The sequence below is a fragment of the Sinocyclocheilus anshuiensis genome, unplaced genomic scaffold, assembly GCF_001515605.1.
Source record: "Sinocyclocheilus anshuiensis isolate Anshui unplaced genomic scaffold, SAMN03320099.WGS_v1.1 scaffold477, whole genome shotgun sequence".
In the NCBI taxonomy this organism is placed as follows: domain Eukaryota; kingdom Metazoa; phylum Chordata; class Actinopteri; order Cypriniformes; family Cyprinidae; genus Sinocyclocheilus; species Sinocyclocheilus anshuiensis.
In genome coordinates this window covers 2,803,391-2,805,363 of record NW_015536549.1, presented here as the reverse complement: position 1 = coordinate 2,805,363, position 1,973 = coordinate 2,803,391, and the positions used below count along the sequence as shown (strand labels likewise).

Here is a 1,973-nt window from a genome sequence, read left to right as displayed (position 1 = left end):
CTTAGTACATATAAGATACATAAATGTAGTTTCATTTGTCTGAGTACAAGGTTTTATTTTTTCAATTTTGCACCATGTTTTGTCCCAATTCTCAAGAATGACTGTACACCATTTATACTGAAGGTTCCCACCACATTTTTACTTTCTGAACGTCAGGCACAATGCTGAAACATTCCCACATACCAAAACCGCCAACTCGGACCATGACAGCATGACCTTTAGAGTGAGAGAGAGCTGTCTTTATTTTTTTGCAATTCCACTCGGCTCTTCCTTCAGTTCCCATTATAAAGTTTGTGTGAGAGCATATCGATTTGCTGCCTACAACGCTGTTCATTTTACCTTTATAGCCGGAGGTTGGGACCAATGTGGAATGCTAATAGTGTGACATTCTTCTGTGTTCTTGCTCAGGCTTATGGGATATCATGCTATGAGTTCTGCTTATTCACAGTGGCCGGTGTTCTGACGATTTGTGCTACCTGCTCAGATTGTGCTGCTACCTCCCATTAAAAAGATAGGTAGCACAAATCGATAGCGAAAAATGCGACCCAGCAGATTGTGCTACCATCATCTTATTCATGTAGTTTGAGGCTTATTTAAATGTCCATAACTACCCCTACCCTAAACCTACCCACCCATATCTACTCTTACCCTAAACTTACCCTTAAAACAATGCAAATATATTTTTGGTAGCACAATCTGATAGGTAGCATGTTTCGTCAGTATACCGGCGAATGTGCCTAGCACAACAACGACTGTCTCTCAGGGAAATTGGAGGGCTGTAAAGGACGCGGGCGTCTGTAAATGAGGCTGGCCTTTGATTCAGCTCTGCTGGCTGCTACTGTAATCAGTCACCCGAGGCAACACCGTGATTACGGATGACCTTGGATCAGGCAGGAGGCCTGAATAAAACAAATGTGTGATTGTGGTTTCGACTTGGCCGGTTTGGATCTGTCTTACAGTCTCAGATTTAAAACCGGCCGAGTTTACTAATAATGTCCTCTGTTTTACACAATATATCAGTATATAAAGTATGTTGTAGAATGCTTTAACAAAACATTACCATGGTTAATATCAGTATGTCATAAGTATTTAAGCAAATTTCCTAAACATACAATAAGTAAAACATTTTTTTGTAAATTGTTGTTGACTCAAGGTCAATACTGCCATCTAGTGGCACTGTTATTCCACGTTTCTAATTAAATTCTAGTTGTAACACATTGCTTGTCTATTAACGTACAGCAGTAACATTGCTAGTATGGACTGTAATAATTTTATTTGCACACGTCACTAATTAATTTAAATGTCACATATTTGGCTGCACCATCATAATTCTTTTGCACAAAGAAACACTTTTTTTCTTTGGGTCTCTATTTAAAAAAAAACAGCATATTTGGACATAAAAACATTATTTAAAATATATTAAATATTATAAGGGTTCGTGATCACGAGAAACTAATTACCAGTGACTGTAACCTTATTTACACTTTATTTTTTTATGACTTTTTAATTATGTATCTTCTTCTTGTTCTTATTATATGCATATAAACTTAAACGATAGCCAGATAAATGTTAATTCACAGTCATTTTACTGGTTGAAATATGCATAAATAAAATAAAGACACAATAAATAAATAAATAAACAATTAACCGAATGAATAAATAAATCCTTGTCGTTTAATGAGAGTAATAAAAAAACAAACATAAATTCGCTACGTCCCCGAATTGGTTGCCTTGCGGAAGTGCGTCACATTGTTTACAACTCAAACGGATACGGGTTATATGTAGGCACCAGCGTAGCCACAAATTCCTTAGCGTGATTTACAGATTTACGAGCACAGTGTCTGTTTTATCTGCTTATGTTTTGTATTAATGTGTCACGTGCGCAGCGAACAAGGTATCTATTCATAACTGCAAATTCACGTCACCGCACAGAAATAAAGTCACGAGTGCCAGTGCACCCTCTAGGTAGGATA

The 1,973-nt window shown here is 37.0% G+C and overlaps 1 protein-coding gene across 5 annotated transcripts in view; it reads left to right on the top strand.

Moving 5' to 3' along the window:
* Positions 1 to 1,747: 1,747 nt before the first annotated feature.
* LOC107699773 (emerin-like) overlaps positions 1,748 to 1,973 on the top strand; it is a 3,045-nt gene continuing 2,819 nt past the window's right edge. For 3 of the 5 annotated variants that reach the window (XM_016501161.1, XM_016501177.1, XM_016501170.1), the window contains exon 1: positions 1,748 to 1,965. In XM_016501161.1, the coding sequence (XP_016356647.1) occupies positions 1,857 to 1,965 (109 nt within the window). In that variant the 5' untranslated portion in view covers positions 1,748 to 1,856. The remainder of the gene's footprint in view (positions 1,966 to 1,973) is intronic. The other 2 variants (XM_016501185.1, XM_016501192.1) reach the window with 1 other exon arrangement.